Source organism: Bos indicus x Bos taurus, chromosome 29 (genome assembly GCF_003369695.1).
Source record: "Bos indicus x Bos taurus breed Angus x Brahman F1 hybrid chromosome 29, Bos_hybrid_MaternalHap_v2.0, whole genome shotgun sequence".
Taxonomy (NCBI): domain Eukaryota; kingdom Metazoa; phylum Chordata; class Mammalia; order Artiodactyla; family Bovidae; genus Bos; species Bos indicus x Bos taurus.
In genome coordinates, this window is record NC_040104.1 from 33,021,746 (window position 1) to 33,042,573 (window position 20,828).

Genomic DNA, 20,828 nt, shown 5'->3' on the forward strand with positions numbered 1-20,828 from the left:
TTGTATGTTCTATAGGCTCCATTAGCCCAGACATTTCCATGATTTAGGCCTATTCCTGTCTTTGATGCATATGCTCACAGCCTTTGTTCCACTCTGGATACTAGAAAGCTTATCCAGCACCCTTGGCTGTATCACCTCTGGGAATTCCTTTTCAATCCTGGCCTACTCTGACAATCCAATTGTTTGCTCCAAATAGGCTCACAATAATGAAGAAGCAGAGCCACCTGCCATCCATGTTTATTTGCCATTGAGATCACCAGAATTACAGATTATGCTCTAAATCAAGTAAGCCTCTTCTGCCTTAGCAACAAGACTTGGTTTTCATGCCCTGCCCCAGTCAAGTTGAACCTCTGTGCCAACAGAACCGATGTAGGGGTATGGGTGTAATCCCAGGCAAGAACAACAAAATATCTTACTGTTCTTATCTGAAATTCACTAGTTTTCACAAATAGGCATTTCTTCAGTTTGAAGTATGTCTATATTTCTGGAGTGCCAAATCATTATTTTGATAGTTTTGTCCAGCTCTATCCTTGCTTTGGGGGAAAGGATTTGTCAACCTCCTCATTACATCATGCTGAAGTAAATCTCTACCTTTATTTAATTACTTTTTAATTTTTTGGCTGCACAGTATGGTATGTGGGATCTTAGTTCCCTGACCAAGGATCAAACCCATGCCCCCTGAATTGGGAGTGTGGAGTCTTAACCACTGGACCACCAGGGAAGTCCATTCACCTTTAATTTTATCTTTCAAAAAATATCCTGAGAATTCTCTCCAGAGTCTGAGAAGTAATTGTAGTATCTAGTTTCCATGGTTGGATGAGTCAGGATCCCAAGAATAACATTTCACTTTTTAGGCCTTTACAGAAGACGTGACAACTACATAAATGACAAAGATGCTTCTTAACTCATAGAGGACCAGGGCTTACTATATTTTGTATATAGCATATTTTAAAATATATTCTATTTATAGTTTAGCTCCAGTATTTTGGAGCTGTTTCAAACTTACTTTAAAACTGATTAATTATATTTTTCCTTTAATTTCAGAGTTCAGTTAAGTTCCTTATGTCATCCCCTGAAATTGCTTCGCTCTCATGGGGGCAAATGAAAGTACAAGGCTCTACAAAAATCTATAAGGATTGCAAAGTGTGGCCAGGGGGAAGTCGGGATTGGGATTGGAGAGAAACAGGAACTGAGGTAAGCTATTAGTGTCTGGTTGAAACTGTGTAAGGCTGGCCAAGTAATTTCCAAACTCCTAAGCCTTAATGACCAAGTTCCAAGTGAAAAGTAACTATTTCTTTCATTCTCTCCCTCTTTCTTTCTCTCTCGATATAATACACATACCACTAAACTCACCATTAAACTTTTAAAATATGAAATACAATTGACTTTTTGTCATAACCTTGCACCGTAACTACCATTACTAATTCTAGGACATATTTATCATCCCAAAGGAAAGCTCATAACCATTAGCAGTCATTCTTTCTTCCCTCTCTCCAGCTCCTGACAACTATTACTTTCTGTTTCTATAGATGTGCCTATTCTAGACATTTCAAATAAACAAATTCATTCAATTCTCTTAAGTACAACCTAGGACTGGAAATTCTAGGTCATATGGTAACTCTGTGATTCACCTTTTGAGGAACTGCCAGACTGCTTTCCAAATTAACTGTACCATTTTACACTATAGATGTTAGGAATTTATGATGGTTTCAATTTTTCTAAGTCCCTCCTCACCAACACTTACTCTTATTTGCTTGGCTTTGCTTTTATTATATCATCCTGCTGCTAAGTTGCTTCAGTCGTGTCTGACTCTGTGCGACCCCACAGACGGCAGCCCACCAGGCTCTGCCGTCCCTGGGATACTCCAGGCAAGAACATTGGAGTGGGTTGCCATTTCCTTCTCCAATGCATGAAAGTGAAAAGTGAAAGTGAAATTGCTCAGTTGTGTCCGACTTTCAGCGACCCCATGGACTGCAGCCTACCAGGCTCCTCCATCCATGGGATTTTCCAGGCAAGAGTACTGGAGTGGGGTGCCATTGCCTTCTCCGATTGTATCATCCTAGTTAATGTGAAATGTTATCTCATTGTGATTTGAAGTTGCATTTCCATTATACTTCCTCCAGTATTCTCAGTGTACCATGCTCAAAATAGAGTCTCCATTCTGTGAGTGGAGGTTGGTTAAAAGAAGGGAACCCTCAACTCACCCTCCACACTCACATGGGACTTGGCTTAAGCAATAGATAGTTGCAGGCAGTATCATAAGCACTGATATCCTGATTCTTCCAGGAAGAAGGTCTTATAGCTGGTAGCAGAGACAAGGAATAGCCCTTGGCTGCAGCAGACTGAAGTGAGTTTCCACCTCAATGGACTAGGAGGAGGGAGGCAGGTAGCAGTCTTTCTTAAAGTATCAGATTCTCACCTTTCCTACCAAATATTTCTATTTTTTTCTTAAATACTTATTTCTTAATTTGCTCTTTACTCTTTGGGCCTTCCCAAAGTCTTTTTTAAAAAAATATTTATATATTTATTTGGCTGTGCAGGATCTTGGTTGTAGGAACTATTAGTTGCAGCATGTGGGATCTAGTTCCCTGAACAGGTATTGAACCCAGGGCTTCCTGCATTGGGGCAAAGTCTTAGCCACCAGACCACCAGGGAAGCCCCTTTCCATAGTGTTTGAATGATTGGGGTTAAAACAAATTCTTTTTAGGTTATGTTTTTTGGTTTGTTTGTTTTAATAATTTTAAGTGTGGGTAGTGGAGCTCCTCGTGCTCTAATGATGGAAGTTGATCCTTCGATTTTGAAGGATGGTTTTGCTGGATATACAATTTGTGGTTGAAAGTGTTTTTCTTGCAATACTTTGAAAACATCATTCCACTTTTTTTGATGTTACTGGTTACTAATGAGAAATTAAATGTTATTAAGGTTTCCTTGGACTCAACAAGTCACTTCTCTCTTGTTGCTTTCAAAATTCTCTTTAGCTTTTGACAGCTTGACTATGATACATCTATCAGTACATGCGGATCTCTTTGAGTTTATTTTGCTTGGAATGTATGGAACTTCATAAATGTGTAGATTGTTGTTCATCATTAAATTTGGGAAATTTTCACCAGTTACTTCTTCAAATATTCCTTCTGCCCCTTCTATCTCTCATCCTCTGTGAAAACTGTTGGGGGTATGTTGTGGGGGCTTTTTGTGTGTTTTTGGTAGAGGTTTTTGGTGTCCTACAGGTTTCTGAGGCTCTCTTCATTATTTTCATTCATTTTTCTGTCCCTTTTTGCAGATTGGATCATCTCAATTTACGTATCTTTCAGTTTTGCTGATTCTTGCCTACAGTTATACCCCTTTAGTGTAATTTTCATTTCAATATTGTACTTTTCAGCTCCAGAATTTCCTTTAAAAAATAATTTCTATCTCTTTATTGTTTTTCTCCAGTTAGATACATTCTTACACTATCCTTTAATTCTTTAGATATGGTTTCCTGGTACAATGACAGAAGTTTCCTTATATGCTTGAAACCAGTAAGTGTTTTACTTTGGTTTAAGGGACTCTGTATGAAATTTGGGGTATGCAGTCAACATTTAGCCAGACACTTTAAAACTCTGCTTGATCCTTGCTTATGAAGACTCTCAAAGTTACCTAGAATTGTGACCTTACGGCCTTCTCAGGTGATTTCTGGGCATATGTACAACCCTGGACATGTGTATGGCCTTTTCAATACCAAGGTTCATATCTGAGCTTTTCAAAGCCTCCTATAAACATCTCATTTTTTATTCTTTTTATGTTAGTTTTTCAGAACCTCTCACTTGCCATGTTGTCTACTACCTCAGGCAGCTGCACTGTTAAACAATTGTCTCTGACTGTTTTTGACAGCCTTCTCCAGGAGAAAAGATGGTTTGCACTGGTGAGCTCCAACTTAGATCAAATAAAGTCTATGAGTGAGGTCTTCCATGGAACCACCACACAGGTTAAATAATGACAGTTCTCTGGGGATGGGCATTTGAAGGAGCTTTAATCCATTATTCTATCTTGGGTGATTGCAAAGCTGATGGTTTTCACTGTGATTCCAGGTTGTTGGTTTTCAAGGTGATCACAGAAGTGATAATGGGATAGTGGGATGTGTTAAAGACCCCATTATTCTGTTACTGTTAATTTCTCCTTTTATGTCTGTTAACATTTACCTTATATATTGAGGTGTTCCTATTTTGAGTAATACCTATGTTTTTAAATTTGTTGTTTCTTTTTCTTGAATTGACCCTTTGATTATGTCTTTCTAACAGTATTTATTTACTTTTATAATTTTTATTATTTTTTGGCTGCACCACGTGGCATGCAGGATTTGTGTTCCCCAATCAGAGATCAAATCTCTGCCCCCTTAGTGGAAACTCAGAGTCTTAACCACTAGAGCACCAGGGAAATTCCAGCAGGTTTTAAAGTCTACTTTATCTGATATAAGTATTGCTTCTCTGGCTTTCTTTTTATTTCCATTTGTATGGAATACCTTTTATCATTCCCTCATTTTCAATCTGTAGGTGTCTCTAGATCTGAAATGAGTCTCTTGTAGGCAGCATATATATGGGTCTTATTTTTATTTATTGTATTGTATTTATTTTATTTACTTGTATTTATTCAGCCAGTCTATGTCTTTTGATTGGAGCATGTAGTTCATTTACATTTACGGTCATTATTGATGTATGTTCCTAATACCATTTTGTTAATTGTTTTGGATTTGTTTGTGAGGTCTTTTTTCCCCTTTCTTCTTTTGCTCTTTTCTCTTGTGATTTGATGACTGTCTTTAGTGTTATGTTTGGATTCCTTTCTTTTTTGTGTGTATATCAGAGATTTTTGTTTACTGTGAGGCTTTTATATATTTATATACATACTAGACCATTCAGGTATGACCTAAGTCAAATCCCTTATGATTATACAGTGGAAGTGAGAAATAGATTTAAGGGACTAGATCTGATAGATAGAGTGCCTGATGAACTATGGGCAGAGGTTCGTGACATTGTACAGAAGACAGGGATCAAGACCATCCCCATGGAAAAGAAACTCAAAAAAACAAAATGGCTGTGTGAGGAGGCTTTACAAATAGCTGTGAAAAGAAGAGAAGCGAAAAGCAAAGGAGAAAAGGAAAGATATAAGCATCTGAATGCAGAGTTCCAAAGAATAGCAAGGAGAGATAAGAAAGCCTTCCTCAGCGATCAATGCAGAGAAATAGAGGAAGACAACAGAATGGGAAAGACTAGAGATCTCTTCAAGAAAATTAGAGATGCCAAGGGAACATTTCATGCAAAGATGGGCTCGATAAAGGACAGAAATGGTATGGACCTAACAGAGGCAGAAGATATTAAGAACAGGTGGCAAGAATACACAGAAGAACTGTACAAAAAAGATCTTAACGACCCAGATAATCACGATGGTGTGATCACTCACCTAGAGCCAGACATCCTGGAATGTGAAGTCAAGTGGGCCTTAGAAAGCATCACTACGAACAAAGCTAGTGGAGGTGATGGAATTCCAGTTGAGCTATTCCAAATCCTGAAAGATGATGCTGTGAAAGTGCTGCACTCAATATGCCAGCAAATTTGGAAAACTCAGCAGTGGCCAGAGGACTGGAAAAGGTCAGTTTTCATTCCAATCCCAAAGAAAGGTAATGCCAAAGAATGCTCAAACTACTGCACAATTGCACTCATCGCACACGCTAGTAAAGTAAGGCTCAAAATTCTCCAAACCAGGCTTCAGCAATACGTGAACTGTGAACTTCCAGATGTTCAAGCTGGTTTTAGAAAAGGCAGAGGAACCAGAGATCAAATTGCCAACATCTGCTGGATCATGGAAAAAGCAAGAGAGTTCCAGAAAAACATCTATTTCTGCTTTATTGACTATGCCAAAGCCTTTGACTGTGTGGATCACAATAAATTGTGTAAAGTTCTGAAAGAGGTGGGAATACCAGACCACCTGACCTGCCTCTTGAGAAACCGATATGCAGGTCAGGAAGCAACAGTTAGAACTGGACATGGAACAACAGATTGGTTACAAATAGGAAAAGGAGTACGTCAAAGCTGTGTATTGTCACCCTGCTTATTTAACTTCTATGCAGAGTACATCATGAGAAACGCTGGGCTGGAAGAAGCACAAGCTGGAATCAGGATTGCCGGGAGAAATATCAATAACCTCAGATATGCAGATGACACCACCCTTATGGTAGAAAGTGAAGAGGAACTAAAAAGCCTCTTGATGAAAGTGAAAGAGGAGAGTGAAAAAGTTGGCTTAAAACTCAACATTCAGGAAACTAAGATCATGGCATCTTGTCCCATCACTTCATGGCAAATAGATGGGGAAACACTGTCAGTCTTTATTTTTCTGGGCTCCAAAATCACTGCAGATGGTGACTGCAGCCATGAAATTAAAAGGCGCTTACTCCTTGGAAGGAAAGTTATGACCAACCTAGATAGCATATTCAAAAGCAGAGACATTACTTTGCCAACAAAGGTCCGTCTAGTCAAACCAGACCACTGGTTTTTCCTGTGGTCATGTATGGATGTGAAAGTTGGAGTGTGAAGAAAGCTGAGCCCCGTAGAATTGATGCTTTCGAACTGTGGTGTTGGAGAAGACTCTTGAGAGTCCCTTGGACTGCAAGGAGATCCATCCAGTCCATTCTGAAGGAGATCAGCCCTGGGATTTCTTTGGAGGGAATGATGCTGAAGCTGAAACTCCAGTACTTTGGCCACCTCACTGGATTGAGTGACCTCACAGAGTTGACTCACTGGAAAAGACTCTGATGCTGGGAGGGATTGGGGGCAGGAGGAGAAGGGGACAACAGAGGATGAGATGGCTGGATGGTATCACCGACTCGATGGACGTGGGTTTGGGTGAACTCCAGGAGCTGGTGATGGACACGGAGGCCTGGCGTGCTGCAATTCATGGGGTCACAAAGAGTCGGACACGACTGAGCGACTGAACTGAACTGACTGATATGAAGTGACTGCTAAGTCACTTCAGTCATGTCTGACTGTTAGCGACCCTATGAACTGTAGCCCAAGAGGTTCCTCTGTCCATGGGATTCTCCAGGCAAGAATACTGAAGTGGGTTGCCACACCCTTCTCCAGGGGATCTTCCCAATGCAAGGATTGAACCCATATCTCTTATGTCTCCTGCACTGGCAGGCGGGTTCTTTACCACTAGCGCCACTTGGGAAGCCCATATCTATCTACCTATCTATTTATCTATGCTTGTTTTAAATTGCTGACCTCTTAATTTCAAATTCATTTTAGATAACCTGCATTTGTACTCCCCTCCCCTCACAATTACTTTTTGGTTTTTTCTTTTTTTGGCCATGTCACACCACATGCAGGACCTTAGTTCCCCAACCAAGGATTAAACTCATGCTGCCAGCAGTGGAAGTGCAGTCTTAACCACTGGACTGCCAAAAATTACTTTTTTGATATTATATATTTTACACCTCGGAGAAGGCAATGGCACCCCACTCAAGTACTCTTGCCTGGAAAATCCCATGGACGGAGGAGCCTGGTAGGAGTCGGACACGACTGAGCGACTTCACTTTCACTTTTCACTTTCATGCATTGGAGAAGGAAATGGCAACCCACTCCAGTGTTCTCGCCTGGAGAATCCCAGGGACGGCAGAGCCTGGTGGGCTGCCGTCTCTGGGGTTGCACGGAGTCGGACATGACTAAAGTGACTTAGCAGTAGCAGCATTTTACATCTCATTGTTTTGTGTCTCTGTTAGCCACTTAATTGTGGATACAAATAATTTTACTATTTTTGTCCATTTAACTTCCCTAGTAGCTTTGTGTGTGGATTATTTCCTACCTTTATTGTATGTTTGCCTTTACCAATGAGCTTTTCCATTTCATAATTTTCTTGTTATTAGTTGTGGCCTTTTCTTTCTGCCTAGAGTAGATCCTTTAGCATTTGTTGTAGAGCTGATTTGTTGGTGCTGAATTCTTCTAGCTTTTGCTTATCTGTAAGGTTTTTGATTTCTACATTGAATATGAACAGGAGCTTTGTTGGGTAGAGTATTATTTGGTTATAGGTTTTTCCTCTTTCCTCACTTTAAGTGTATCGTGCCACTCCCTTCTAGCCTATGGAGTTTCTGCTGAAAAATAATCCGATAACTTTATAGGAGTCCCCTTGTATGTTATTTGTTGCTCTTCCCTTGTTTTTAATATTCTGTCTTTAATTTTTGTCAGTTTGATTACAATATGTCTTAATGTGTTCCTCCATGGGTTAATCCTGTATGGGACTCTGCTTCCTAGACTTGGGTGACTTTCCTTTCACAGGTTAGGAAAGGTTTCAGCTATTATCTCTTCATATTTTTTTTCAGGCTCTTTCTCTCTTTGCTTTCTGGGACCCTTATAATGCCAATATTAGTGGGTATGATGTTGTTTCAGAGGTCTTTTAAACGGTCCTAATTTCTTTTCATTTTCTATTTTCTGTTTGGCAGTGGTGATTTCCCCTACTCTGTATTCCAGCTCACTGATCCATTTATCTGCTTCATTTAGTCTATTATTGATTCCTTCTAGTGTGTTTTTTGTTTTAGTTATTGTTTATTAATTCTGTTTCATTTTTCATTTTAAAATTCTTTGTTAAAAACTTCTAATTTCTCTCTCTGTGCATCCATTCTCCTCCCAAGTTCTTTGATCATCTTTAAGATCATTACTCTGAACTCTTTCTCAGGTAGGTTGCTTATCTCAATTCTTCTTCTGGGGTTTTATCTTATTCCTTCATCCAAAACATATTCCTCTGTCTCCTCATTTTTTCTACATTGCTATTTGTATTTTTAAGTATGTGGTAGGTTAGTTATGTTTCTCCACCTTGGAAAAAAAAGTGGCCCTGTATAGAATAAATCCTGTGTGTCCCAGAAGTACACTCCATTCTCAAGGGCCAGGGGCCAGCTGGTCCCAAGGTAGTGTCCGGGCTGCATTTACAGACTCAGTTTGCAGGCTGCAGGACTGACTGTAGGTTTTCTTGTTTTGGTGTCTGCCCCCTAGAGAGTTGAGCTGGGTCTTGACCCTCTGTTGTGCAGGGCTTTGTCTAGAAGCATGTCCTGTGGGCTCAGGAAGTCTACAGGCAGTGCCTGTCTGCTGATAGGTGGGGCCGTGTGCCCAGCCAATCTGTTGCTTGACCTCAGACATCCTAGCACTGAAGCCTACAGGCTGTTCTGTGGGACCAGGTTTTGATGTGTGAAGGTATCAACCTCCAGGAGAGCTCATGCAAATGAATGTGCCCTGATGTTTCTGCCACCAGGGTCTTTGTCCCCAGGGCCTCCCTTCCCCCACTCCCCAAGAGACCCTCCAAAACCAGCAGGAAGGTCTGGGCCAGTCTTCTATCAAATTACTGCTTTTGCCCTTGGTCCAGGTATGTGTGAAATTTTGTGTACACCGTTTAAGGGTGAAGTCTCTATTTCTCTCAGTCTTGATGCACTTTTGTGTTCAAGTCCTGTTGGCCTTCAAAACCAAGTCCTCTTCATGGTGCTGGAACCCTGGGCTGGAAGGCCTACATGGGACTCAGAACTCTCACTTTTGTATGTAAAGATGTGTAACATATTTATTCTCCATTTTGTGGGTTGTGTACCTGGGGAGGTATGGAATTCAATTATATTGTGAGTCCACCCCTCCTAGTGGTCTCATTATGGTGTCTTCGTTTTGAACTTCAGGCACTCATTGTTTTGATCCAGACACCTAGTTGTTTATTACCTACCTGGATCTTAGGAATATACTGGACTGGTAAAAGGAATGGGAAGGCTTTGAGATATAGAAGGGACAGAATAAGAGAAGGCTGAGGAATAAGAAGCTATGATGCTTGTGAACCAAATGACTCCACTGAATTGTTTCATAGAGTAAAGCTAGAGGGGTGTAAGAGTAGACAGTGGTATGGTTGACGGTGTCGCAGACCTCAGTTTACATTTATTTAGTAGACAAGGCATAGCCACTTCAGATACTGAAGCAGGAAATTCATGTGACTGACAACGATTTTCCAGACTATGCATTTAAGATATATTGGAGTACCAACTTATAAGTGTGCCACATTGGAGAGATTTTTTTCCTTCAAAAATGGATTTAACACCATATACTGTATTTTTCCCATATAAGACTACATGAGTTAATATTACTTTTAACCTCATTCTGCATTTAAGGAAGCTTAGTAAGCGCAGAGGTACACAGCTAGAAAAATGTGAAATCAAATGGTAAATTCAGGTCAGATTCTAACTTTCTTTTACTCCATCATGATTCTTATATCATAACTTTAACGTTAAAGACTATAAAACTGTAACAGTACCATTGTTGATAATAGGAAAATGGGGAAAGTTTGCTCTAAGTTTAGTTTTCATCTTGTTAAGTTTCACCTGTCAGCTGAATACATAAGAGGAGGTGTTCTAGAACTAGTTAAAGAGAGAAGAACTAGGGAAGGTGAGAGGAAAAGCTGAGGTGTTAACTAGAACTCATCTGCATAGGAGCAAAAGGACATCTAATCAAAGCTATTACACCTCGGAGTTCTCATCTATAAAATGGAGATAGTAATATTACCTACTTCATAGAGCTGATCTAAGAATTAATGTACTGTGCTAGATACGGTATAAAAGTGAAGTGAAGTCGCTCAGTCATGTCCAACTCTTTGCGACCCTGTGGACTGTAGCCCTCCAGGCTCCTCCATCCATGGGATTCTCCAGGCAAGAATACTGGAGTGGGTTGCCACTTCCTTCTCCATAGGTACGGTACAGGCATTCAATAAATGATGCTGTTATTGTTAAGTTAGTAGTAGTGTGGGTGGATATGAAACAGCAAATTTGAAAACTATTAAGGTGAGAGAGTCAGATTGGGAGTTTGGAATTAGCAGATGCAAATTGGTATATATAGAATGGATAAATAACAAGGTCCTACTGTATAGAACAGGGAATTATATTCAGTATTCCGTGATAACCCATAATGGAAAAGAATATGAAAAAGTATGTATATACATATGTATAACTGAATCACATTGCTGTACAGCAGTAATTAAAACAACACTGTAATTCAACTATACTTCAATAAAAATTTTAAAAGGTGAAATTTGCAGGATAAGACAGTTTATTAGATTTAGCGGGCAAAGGAGAAGTCTGGCATGGATAAATGGGTACATGGTTGTACCATTTATTGAGACTGGGTATATCAAGAGGAGAAACAAGTATGTTTGTGTTTGAGACAGAGGCTGGGTAGATAAAAGGAGTAATTCTTTTGGAATATGTTGAGTTTGAACTTACATTAGGGCTCTAGATAGAGATTTCTAGCCAATATTTAGATTTATAGGTCCAGGCACTGTCACATTTTAGCTAGATATCTTAACCAAGTTATATAGCCTGACTGTGTCTCAGTTTAACCATTTCAAAATGGAGAATAATAATGTCTATTTGTTATGGGTTGATGAAAGAGTAATACATGGGTTGGGAAGAATAAATTTTAAAAATGACACCAGTTGCCATCATGCAAATTCATTCTTTCTCCCACTCAGTATTTCTCAGTGTAATTCATGGATCTCTTACATCAGAATCATCTAGAGGTTTGTTTAAAAGGCATGTCCTGATCGCCCTCACTCCTCCCAACTGCTAAATCAGAATGTCTTGAGGATGGGACCTGGAAAAAAATGTATTTCACTTGGTTGCTTTGAATACTAAATATGTTCATCTTTGTAAAACATCTGCCACAGTACCTGTCACATAGGAGACACTTGATTTTTTGTAATTTTTAAAATTTTCTTTTCTTCCTTAGTTACCAGAAAATTATGTGCTTGGCACATAACAGTGCTCTACACTATTAGTTTCTCCCAATAGAACTACAGAAATGATCAAAGTACTTCTAAAAGTCTCAGAAACACTCTGATTTGTACATCAGATGCTGCTTAATACGGAATCCTTGAGGGATTAAGAGCCTGAGAGTGTTTAGAGGATTTCTTATTACTTTGGACGACTTAAATTGTTTATACCATGAACTGATGGAAGTACTATCTCTAGTTATTTTTGTGCTCTAAATATATGGTAGTCGTGCTGAGCTCTTCTTTTTTTTTTTTGGCTGCACCACACGGTTTATAGGATTTTAGGTCCCCGACCAGGATTGAACCTGGGCCCACAGCACCAAAAGCACAGAATCCTAACCTTTGGACCACCAGGGAATTCCTTTGTTCAGCTGTTCTTTTTAATGAACTTAGTGATGAACAATAGTAAGTATTTATTATCATGCCTATGGACCAAGCTGGAGCAGCTCTACCCCAAGCTACAGTTGGCACGTTGGCTGAATGCTCCATCTACCTTGGACCAGGGAGATAGCCAGGACCTGATCTTTCTTCATGGGGCTATCTGAAGCTCACAAACATAATTGCCACTGAGCAAGTATATTTCAAGATTTTGCTTGCCTCAGGTTCACCAATATAAATTTCCATGTCAGTAGAGCATAGAAGTATATATAAGTATATATATATATATATATATACACACACATATGGATATATAAGAAGGCAAGAGGAATGAATATTTGCTGAACGGTCATCCAAACTATCAGAATGTTTAGTCACATGTTATACATCTGCATATGAGTTGTTCCTCAGGTAACTTAAGCCAAACATATCCAAAGCTGATTTCATTTCCTTTTCCCTACTGCACCCCCCTCCCCCCGAAAAAATCTAGGAACTTTCTTGTGTGTTTTTCCATAATTCCATTAATGGAATTACTGTCTACACAGTCATCTAGAAGAGAAGTATCACATACAATTTTTATGTCTCCAGCTTTCTCGTCCACCACATCCAACGGAGTCCATTTGTTGACTCAGCCTTGGCAAAGTCTTTCAAATCTGTTCCTTCCTAGTGCCCAGTGCTCTCACCTGGGCTGTGGAATCAATCTCCTACCTGGTTCTCCTGCCTCTTATTCTATGTTTTTGAGGTTTGTCTTCTATTATCATTTCTAAAACATGAACTAGTCATGTCACTGCTCTGCTTAGAAAACTTCCAAGGCTTTCCCTAAACCTCAAAACTAAGTAAAAACTCCTCAGGATGTGGTTTAGGGCCATTAAAAAAGTAATAATAATACAGTTCCAATTTTTTTTTTCAATTTCATCCCCTCTATTTCATAAAACACATGTGAAGGCCTACCTATTCCATACCCAATACCCATTCCCTTACAAACCTACCATGATCTTTCATTTCTGTACTTTTCCTAAAACCATTTCCTCTACTTGAAATTAACTACTCCCCTCTGTACCTGTTGAAATCTTATATATCCTTCAATTCCTAGCTTTTGTTTTATCTCCTCTCTGAAGCACTTCCTGTTAATCCTTGTAAAAATGAGCTGCTTAGCCCATTCTCAGTATTTCAGTGTATTTTGTGCCTCTGTTTTAGCACTTAGTGCAGTTCAACTGTATGGTACTGAGTGGGCATTTGCCTGTCTGCCTCATTACGTGGTGAGCTCCCCAAGGGCACGAGCTATGCACTTAGCACAGCGCCTGCAAAGGAGGGGCTCAGTAAACACTGGCTGCATTGAATTTTTCATAATAAATGTTGTTAAAAATCTTTTTTACACTTTGTGACATTCCCTCTGAGGTAGGTTAATGTTGTGATTCCTTTTTTTCATCAGTTTAAAGAGGGTAGGAGCAGATTATATAGTAATTGCAGAATGGAAATATATAAAAAATTGTTGTCTTCAACCAGTGTCCTTGAAATAATAATTACTACTACCTACTCCAAAATCTCTACCAATCATTAAATAACTGCTGTTATTTAATGCAGAGCCTGGTCAAATATAGCTCTTCCAGGGTCACACCACTAGTAATTTTTGGAACCAAGATTTGAACCCTGAGTCTTTATAAAGCCTATACTTTTCTCCTATTACATACTGTCCTCACTCATTTCTATCCTAAAGCAATAACTGTCTTATTGGAGAAGAGTTTTCTATGTGGAAACATACATATATCTTTCATTTATGTTAGGCTGAAAAGGGTCAAGGAGGAAGATATAAAAATTTAAAAGAAAAGCAGGACTTCCCTGGTGGTCTAATGGTTAAGAATTTGCCTGCCTATACGGGGAACATAGATTTGATCCCTGGCCTGGGAAGATCCCACATGCCTCGGGGCAACTAAGCCCCTTGCCACTACTCCTGAGCCAGCGCACCCGAGAGCCCATGCTCTGCAACAAGAGACGCCTCCGCAGTCAAGAAGCCCAAGCACTGCAGCAACTAGAGAGTAGCCCCCGCTCACGTCACCTCAGGATAGCCACGAGTACAACAATAAAGACCCAGCACAGCCAAAAATAAATAAGTAAAGCCAAACCCAATTAGCAGGCACCAGAAGAGAACCACCGGAAATGTGGAAACTTTAAGCTATTTTTCTGATTTTTTAAAATTGAAATATAGTTGATTTTTACTGCACCTTTTAATTTTGAATAATATGAAACCTACAGAATAGTTGTATGACTTATGATAAATACCTTTCACAAAATCCTCAAGTTGTTAATACTTTGCCATATTTGTTTTTTCTCTCTCATCAGATACACAAACACACACATTTTCCCCCAATCACTTGAGTGTAAATGGCAGATATTTTAGCATTTCTTTCCTAAAAACATAAACTTTCTCCTGTATAGCCACAATATCATTCTTACAACTAAGGATATCCTTGATATACTAGTATACAGTATATTTTTATTTCCCACAAAATGTCCTTGTTATAACCATTGCTGATTTTGTGGTTTTCTTTTAATATATAATATGGCAATAGGTATAAAGTGTAACATAATTCTCAAAGTCTTGTCCATTTGACCAGACTAAAGGTTCTTATGCTCAGGACATGGCTACCTAAGGAAATACAGTTGGGCTGAGCTGTCCCTAACCCGTTCTGCTTTTGTGTTTGTTTTGCTTGTGCTTCCATTCGCCTTCTAAACCTGGGTGACATGGAAAGTCTATATTGAATGTCTCCTTCCCCTTTTTCTATTTTGAAATATTTTGAACCTATATAACAATTCGAAGAAAATAATAAACACTTGTATACCATCAGCTTAGATTTACCAGTTTTTAATATTCTGGCACATTTGTTTGTTTTGTCTCTCAGTATCTTTCTTTCTGAATAACTATATTTGCTAAATCATTTGGAACTAAGTACTGACATCATGATACATAACTCTAAATGCTTTGGCTTATATCTAATAAAACAAAGGCATTCTGCCTTACATAATGTTACACTCAAGAAACTCAACATTTATAGAATATAAAATAATATCAACTCTATAATCAAGCTATAACAACTGTTCCAATCAAATATCTTTTATAACTGGCTTTCGTTTCAAACCCAAGATCCAATGAGGGCTCATGTACTGCATTTTGTTGTCATCTTTCTTTAGTCTTCCCTGACTTCCCTGGTGGCTCAGATGGTAAAGCGTCTGCCTACAATGCGGGAGACTCAGGTTCGATCCCTGGGTTGGGAAGATCCTCTGGAGAAGGAAATGGCAACCCACTCCAGTACTCTTGCCTGGAAAATCCCATGGACAGAGGAGCCTGGTAGGCTACAGTCCATGGGGTCGCAAAGAGTCGGACACGACTGAGTGACTTCACTTCTTCTTTAGTCTATCAGTACACAGATTTATTGATTGAAGTATAACTGACCTATAATACTATGCAAGTGCCAAGTACCCAACATAATGATTTCATATTTCTATACATTAAAAAATGATCACCACAATAAGTCTGGTTACTGTCACCTTACAGTTTTTATATTATTGATTATATTCCCCATGCTGCACATTTTATCCCCATGATTCATTTATTTTGTAACTCACCTGTTTCACTCATCTCCCCTACCACCTCCCCTCTGGCAACTACATGTTTATTTTGTGTCTAATTACTGTTTTGTTTTTTTGCTTGCTCATTTGTTTTTTTAGATTGCACATATAAATGAAATCATTTAGTCTTTGTTTTTCTCTGACTTATGTCACTTAGCTTAATACCCTCTAGGTACATCCATGTTGTCACAAATGGTTAAGATTTCATTCTTCTAGTGTTTTCATTTTCTTTGCAAAAATACACAGAAGTGGAACTGCTGGATCGTATAGTACTTCTATTTTTAATATTCTGAGGAACCTCCATATTGTTTTCCATAGTGACTGTACCAATTTACATTCCCAGCAGTGTACAGGGTTCTCTTTTCTCCACATCCTTGCCAACACTTGTTATTTGTTGTCTTTTTGATAAGAGCCATTCTGACAGATCTGAAATGATAATTGCACTTGGAATTCTCTAGGCCAGAATACTGGAGTGGGTAGCCTTTCCCTTCTACAGGGATCTCCCCAACCCAGAGATTGAACCCAGGTCTCCCACATTGCAAGTGGATTCTTTACCAGCTGAGCCACAAGGAAAGCCCAAGCATACCTGAATGGGTAGCCTATCCCTTCTCCAGCAGATCTTCCCGACCCAGGAATAAAACCGGGGTGGTGGGGCAGGGAGGGGCATTGAATCCAGGTCTCCCACATCGCAGGTGAATTCTTTACCAGCTGAGCCACAGAGAGCCCAACAGACACATGAAAAGATACTAATAGCTTTCCTCCAAGAGAAAACAATTAAAATTTCCATAACATCATGTTATGGAAAGCCTCCTAAAGAAGAGGAACAAAGTCAGACACTCACTGAAGGAGGAGAGCCTTAGTGGTTTGCCCAAGGAGACTGGAAGAAGCAGAGGGGGAGCCGGTGGCAGAGAGAGGATGGCTCAGTGACAGGCTGACGCTGCCCTCACAGGCCTCTGCACAAGGCTGTGAGTAATCACACGCCAAGGCCTGGAGCCACAGGTTGCTGCAGTTATCTTTCACGTCACCCTGTACGTTTCACCCTGAGCCTGCAGTAAAGCACACAGCAGCCAAATTGGGTTCCACTGATCCTGCAACCCTGATGGGCTCCTGCTGTCCCTAGTCTCTGAATCTCCAGAGGATGATTCAGATTCGGTTTTGCACTCTTTTATGACCTTTCACTTCACTGAGCAGTGGGCTTGTTTCATTATACTAGCACGGTCAGCTCTGACAGCCTAGGAATCACGGTGCTCCTCAGAGTAGAGGCTGTTCTTTGTTAAATGAAGGAATCATTCAGTATTTCAGAGAAATTCATCTACTTGCAAGTGAAGCTCTCCAACTCTGAATTATAATTGTTAAATATTTACCTTGGTCATTGTCCCAGAACAAACATTTTAAGTTCTTTGTATTGTAACTGTTCAGCTTGGGGTGGTTCTAGGATTGATCACAGAGCTGTGGAACTAGAAAGAGCATCTAATCCAATTGTTTTACAATTATTTTACAAGTATCACGGGCTTGCTCAGTAGCTCAGTTGGTAAAGAATCTGCCTGCAATGCAGACCAGGTTCGATCCCTGGGTCGGGAAGATCCCCTGAAGGAAATGGCAACCTGCTCCAGTACTCTTGCCTGGAAAATTCCATGGACAGAGAAGCCTGGCAGGCTACTGTCCATGGGATTGCAAAGAGTCGGACACAACTGTGCGGCTAACTTTCACTTTTATTGTAATCAAGTGAAAAAAATCCCCATTTTTGTTTTGCCTTTTAAAAATATATAAACCTAAATTACTTCAGAAATAAAGACTCTAATCCCTGGTCTATTCTGATCTTTGTGGAGAACAGGGAAAGCTGGAGGCAGAGACACTGCTCAGAGTCCCCTGGGCACTAGCTCTGCATCTTCGCCCGCTGTGAGGAAGTAGCCTTGCTGCTCATCAGTTTGGATCACTCTTTGACATGCAGCTGTTCTAATTTACAACACTGATACTGCCTTAGGTCTTAATGTTAATTCCTTAGGAAGATGTTGATGAAGTCAGTCAAAATATAAAAAGGTATTAGTGTGAGAGCCTGGCTATGTTATCTGCTCTGGAACACGCACTGGCTGAGTGAAGCATGTCAGCAGTAGTTGCTCACCCCACAGGGACTCAAGAGACACAGAGAGTGCCGGCAAAGATGTGCTGCATCTGCTCCTGCTTTGTGTAGCCACCCGGCTTCTGCTAAACGTAGTTTCCTTGGCTAAATAAATCGGGAAGCAGTGAGAACGTCTGTGTGCCTATATATGTTCTTTTCCTGCTCATCTATAACCTACCTATATTGAAAAACAACAACAAAACCTATTTGGAAATAATTTCTGACTTACAGAAAGTTACAGGAATATTAGAAAGAATTCTTGGACTCTTCCAGTGGTCCAATGCTTAAGATTCCATGCTTCCACTCCAGGGGGAACAAGTTCAATCCCAGGTCCCCCAGTCAGGGAAGTTCCACATGGTACGGACAGAAAAAAAAAAAAAAAATTATCATTTTACCCAGATCCAAATGTTAAAGGTTTATCGTATTTTTTATAGATATAAACCTTTATTTTTAATCTGATATCCAGTTATGGAATCAGATGATGGTGGTGGTTGAATCGCTAAGTGTGTCCAGCTCTTGGAACCCCATGGACTGTAGCCGGCCAGGCTCCTCTGTCCATAGGATTTCTCAGGCAAGAATACTGGAGTGGGTTGCCATTTCCTTCTCCAAGAGTTTATCATATTTTATCATTCTTCTCCAGTAGACACTTTTTTCTGAACTGTTGTAGATATTCTGTTTAGGAGTAAATACACACAGGTATTTAACTAAATTAGAAGGGAACTGTCCTTAGGTAAAGGACATCTAAGAAAAACAAGGACTTTCTCACAACACAGTGATGAAAATCAGGAAATTAACATTGATACAGTACTATAATATATAGGCCTTATTAATATTTTGCCAGTTTACCTAATACACGTGTTACATTTGTCATACTAATAGAATCATACAGTATATAGTCTTTCGGGACTTGCATTTCTCACTCAGCATAGTATATTTTGGGTGCTGTGTCGCTCAGTCATGTCTGACTCTTTGCGGCTCCATGGACTATAGCCCAACAGGCTCCTCTGTCTATGGGGATTCTCCAGACAAGAATACTGGAGTGGGTTGCCATGCCCTCCAGGGGATCTTCCCAACCCAGGGATCGAACCCAGGTCTCCTGCATTGCAGGCAGATTCTTTACCAGCTGAGCCACCAGGGACGCCTATAGGTCTGGATCCTTTGTTCCTTTTCTATCATTCAGTAGTATTCCATTCTTGGATTATAACACAGTCTGTTCATGAACATTTGGGTTGTTTCCAGTTTGGGACTACTACGAATAAAGCTTCTATAGATGACTGTAGTTAACAGTACCATATATGTGAAAGTTAAGACTAAATTCTAAGAATTCTCATCACAGAAGAAAAAATTATATTTTCTTTTTTTGTCTCTATATGAGATGATGGATGTTAACTAAACTTATTGTGGTAATTATGTCGTTATGTAAGTCAAATCATATGCTGTACACCTTGACTTATACAGTAATATTTATCAGCTATATCTCAATAAAACTAGAAAAAATCTAGAGTAGGATATCTTGCTTCTAATTAGGAGTTAACAATGCCCCCCACCCATAAAAAGCTGCTGTGAAAGTTCATGTACAAGTTTTTGTGTAAATGTTAGCTGTCATTTCTCTAGGATAAATACCCAGGTATATGATTGCTGAATCATGTAAGCACATATTTAAGAAGATGCCAGACTGTTTTCCTGCTAGAACATGAAGAAAGTCAGATGCAGTCAGACTGGTGAGAGAGCTGAGAACTTACAGATGGACCATGTTAAGGAGTTTGGCAATTCTAAGAGCAAGGAGAAGACACTGAATGCTATTGAGCAGAGGAGACATTTGAACGGTTTTGTATTTTGCAAAGATTCCTCTAGCTACAGTTTGCCCTACAATTCCTCTAAGGGAAATTTGAAGAATGGATAATTGGAAAGGGCCAAAGTGGTTTTATGGACACCAGTTAGAAAGTTACTGCAATAGGCTAAATAAGAAGTAATGGCAGCTTAGACCAGGGTAGTGGCAGTAGAGATGGAGAGGAATGGACAGGTCCAGGAGATAATAAGGGGACTTTCCTGGTCCACTGGCTAAGAATCCACCTTCCAATTGCCGAGGGCACGGGTTCAGTCCCTGCTCAGGGAATTAAGATCCTACAGGCTGTGCAGTATTGCCAAAAAGAAAACTAAAAAAATGAGATAATAAGGAAGTAAATTCTTCTGTCCACTCTTTTAGGGAAAATGTTTAATATTTCAACATTATACTTAATGTTTGGCTGTAGGTTTTTCTTAAATGTCCTTTACCGAAGGCCAGTTCCCTTCTGGTTATTTTTAAAGAACTATTTTATTCATTTGACTGCCAGGTCTTAGTTGTGGCACATGGGATCTAGTTCCCTGACCACGGATGGAACCCAGGCCCCGTGTTGGGAGTGCAGAGTCTTAGCCACTGGACCACGAGGGTAGTCCCTGTAAGGTTGTGCCTCGTAACGCCTCACCTGTTTCACTCATCTCCCCCACAGCCTCCCCTCGGGCAACTCTGTGTTTATCCTCTATTTCTGTTTTGTTTGTTGATGTTTTTTAGATTACACATATAAGTAAAATAATATAGTATTGGTCTCTGACTTATTTCACTTAAGATACCATCTAGGTCCATCCATATTGTCATACATGACATTATTTCATTTTATGGATAATATTCCATTGTATATACGTGTACCACATCTTCCTTTTTAAATTAATTATTGTGGGAGTATAGTTGCTTTGGGCTTCCCTGGTGGCTCAGTGGTAAAGAATCAACCTGCCAATGCAAGAGACATGGGTTCAGTCCCTGGGTTGGGAAGAACCCCTGGAAAAGGAAATGGTAACCCACTCCAGTATCTTGCCTGGGAAAGTCCTTAGAGGAGTCTGGTAGGTTACAGTCCATGGG

The 20,828-nt window shown here is 39.8% G+C and overlaps 1 protein-coding gene across 4 annotated transcripts in view; it reads left to right on the forward strand.

Annotated features, from left to right (window-relative positions):
• AAMDC (adipogenesis associated Mth938 domain containing) overlaps window positions 1-20,828 on the forward strand; it is a 34,565-nt gene that overhangs the window by 8,600 nt on the left and 5,137 nt on the right. For 3 of the 4 annotated variants that reach the window (XM_027532700.1, XM_027532698.1, XM_027532701.1), the window contains exon 2: window positions 1,045-1,194. In XM_027532700.1, the coding sequence (XP_027388501.1) occupies window positions 1,063-1,194 (132 nt within the window). In that variant the 5' untranslated portion in view covers window positions 1,045-1,062. Of the gene's footprint in view, window positions 1-196; window positions 286-1,044; window positions 1,195-20,828 lie in introns of all 4 variants that reach the window. The other variant, XM_027532697.1, reaches the window with a different exon arrangement.